This window comes from Heliconius melpomene, chromosome 15 (assembly GCF_056956725.1).
Source record: "Heliconius melpomene rosina isolate 202511_hmr_F chromosome 15, ASM5695672v1, whole genome shotgun sequence".
Classification (NCBI taxonomy): Eukaryota; Metazoa; Arthropoda; class Insecta; order Lepidoptera; family Nymphalidae; genus Heliconius; species Heliconius melpomene.
Genome location: NC_140403.1, coordinates 10652053 through 10654605, shown reverse-complemented (window position 1 = coordinate 10654605; position 2553 = coordinate 10652053). Strand labels below are relative to the sequence as shown.

The window sequence follows — 2553 nt, the reverse complement described above, 5'->3', positions numbered from 1 at the left end:
ATAAAATACAATTGACATACAAATCATTGGGCTTAAATAAAACCTTAAGTAATTATTCCGCTATTATCAACTCTGGTCACCGTTACAACAATTAATTAGGTTCCTAGGTTCCCTCTACCTACCCTGCTATAATCGTGGTTCAGTATGCAGCTAAAAAAATTTTTACCTCTCAGTGTAGGGAAAACCAATTGTTGTTTTTGACGTCAATGTTTATAAAATAAACATACATATAAATTAACTGGCTCATAATAAATACAAATAAAGATGAACTACCGAAAGCGTGTTTTCATTACGTCTAAAAACATAAATTAGCATTTAAAATTTATTATTGTTAGATATTAACATTTAGGCCTCTCATAATAGTATCATTTATTTTATTAAAATAACTTCCATTAAAATTAATAAGTTTCATAATATCCTCTCATTTGAATTTAATTGCCGACATAAACTGAATAATAATAGTGATAGGACACTGTAGTGCTGTATTTTTTATACATTTTGTATAATTATGTGGATATTTAAATGTTAATGTATAAAATAAACTGTATTAGATGCTGATGTCAATTTAAAGAGTTTTAAATAAGAAATAATGTACTACTATAACTATGTCGCCCACATTATTATGTATAAACAACTGTATTCTGAATATTATTTTGCTGTCATATTGTATTCTTAAGAAATCAAAAATATTTGATGAGAACAAGAAATTATTTGATCAAATATTTTTTTTAAATTAATCTGTACCTGTGATGGATACACTTATTAAAATATATTTTTGCAATCCTAAACAGCAAAATATGTTTCAAGATAATGACAGCGTGTTCGTCTTATCAAAGTTATTTGCGAACGGTTTTAAGTCCTATTGTTTCGAGTTTTATGTTCCTATTACTTTTATGTTTCAACAGCCATAGATTATAGGAAATTATTTTTAAATAATAGGTAATGCTTGAGTGAGTATTAACTCAGAATAATGTCTGACTACTGACAGATTATTCTGACTTAGTACTTGTTAATAATATTATCTTCATTATTTCTTTTTTTTTTAACTTCATGAATCAGAGAACTTTGTGTAGACCCTCTGTTCTGAAATCCGAATTCTCGAAGCATTGTATGTTTAATGACGGAATTCATGCCACGCGCTATCTCGTGACCAGAGCAAGGCAATAAATATGTTAAATATTTCTTTCCCCCGAGTGGAAATCGAATCCACAACCGTCGTGTTTTATAGTCGCTCGCTTGTGCCCCTCATGCCCCTCGTGGGGATCAAACCCACTACCGTCGCTTTACAGTCACACCCTTGTACCGAAACGAAGGAAACTTGAAACCAACGCAAGCCTTTGTAACCTGCTCTAAGTTGTATAGAAGAAACTGTTATAGTAGGTATTTCCTAGTAGTCTTGAAACCGTGTGTTAATAATAAGTAACAAAAATATAGAAAAATAAATCGTATCATAATAATTTATGACCTAATTAGTTTGTCTTACGGTATAAAACGCATTAGACTCGGTGACAATTAAACAAATTATGAATTACGAACTCAATTAATACGCTTACACAGCTCACCCGTATATATGTACGTCCGTGACCGGTGCTACTTCGCAATCGTCATTCTAGATTTTATTATAATCACTAGTCTCGTGTATAAGGCGATACAAAGCCGCGTTAATAATGAAAATATTCAGTTGCATCGTCCTGCTCGTCGCGGTCGCTATGGCTAGCTGTGATAAGCCACACTACGACGTCAATGACGCTCCGGCATTATTCGAGAAGTTTGTGAAAGAGTACAACAGGCACTACAAGGATGAGGCTGATAGGAGGGAGCATTATGAAGCTTTCGTGAATTCCTTACATCAAATCAATGAAGCTAATGCCAATAGTGACTCTGCCACTTTCGATATAAACCAGTTTTCCGATTATACACCTCAAGAACTGGAAAAAATGAGAGGCATTTTACGTGCGTTTTATTAGTACTGTCATAAGTATACTGATTATGCCTCGTTAAATTGTATAGTCCTTCGTATCGTAGAACGAAGAGTCCAATAGAACTAATGCTATCAATGCATTTTAAAATTGAAAAAAATATTTAATGCTGTTAATTGAGAATCTTGTAATTAACACTTATTTTTTCTATCGGTGATATAGTTATCTATTAATTAGTGAAAGTTAAATCAAATCAGCTTCACGCTGTATCCCGCACGCAGCAGAGTTGCGGGTTTCGAGCACCGCTCCAGTGGGAATCGAACCAACAACCTGACGCGTTCACAATAACACTTTATGCCCTACCGCTACGACTGGCCTCTTAGCTAATATATTACTTTATTGAGTTTTAGAAAAACTAGGCCAAGCCAGAAAAAATAAAATAATGTGATTCCCTCTTAAATCGTTCTTAATAATAAAATGTCAGATTATAAAATTATTTAGACATTAAAACAAGACACGAAAAACTTACGTAAAATATTTCAAAGTGAATATTTATTAATGAGTTTTAATTTTGTTTCCAACGCATTAAGTTCCAGAAAATCCTGACCAGAGACAATGACTAGTTACTACTTTC

General features: G+C 32.7%; 1 protein-coding gene across 1 annotated transcript; it reads left to right on the top strand.

The window, feature by feature from the left end:
* Positions 1 to 1593: 1593 nt before the first annotated feature.
* Positions 1594 to 2312, top strand: LOC146531685 (uncharacterized). Its single transcript, XM_085198239.1, has one exon. The coding sequence runs from the start codon at positions 1668 to 1670 to the stop codon at positions 1965 to 1967; it is 300 nt and encodes a 99-aa protein (XP_085054365.1). The 5' UTR covers positions 1594 to 1667; the 3' UTR covers positions 1968 to 2312.
* Positions 2313 to 2553: the final 241 nt, after the last annotated feature.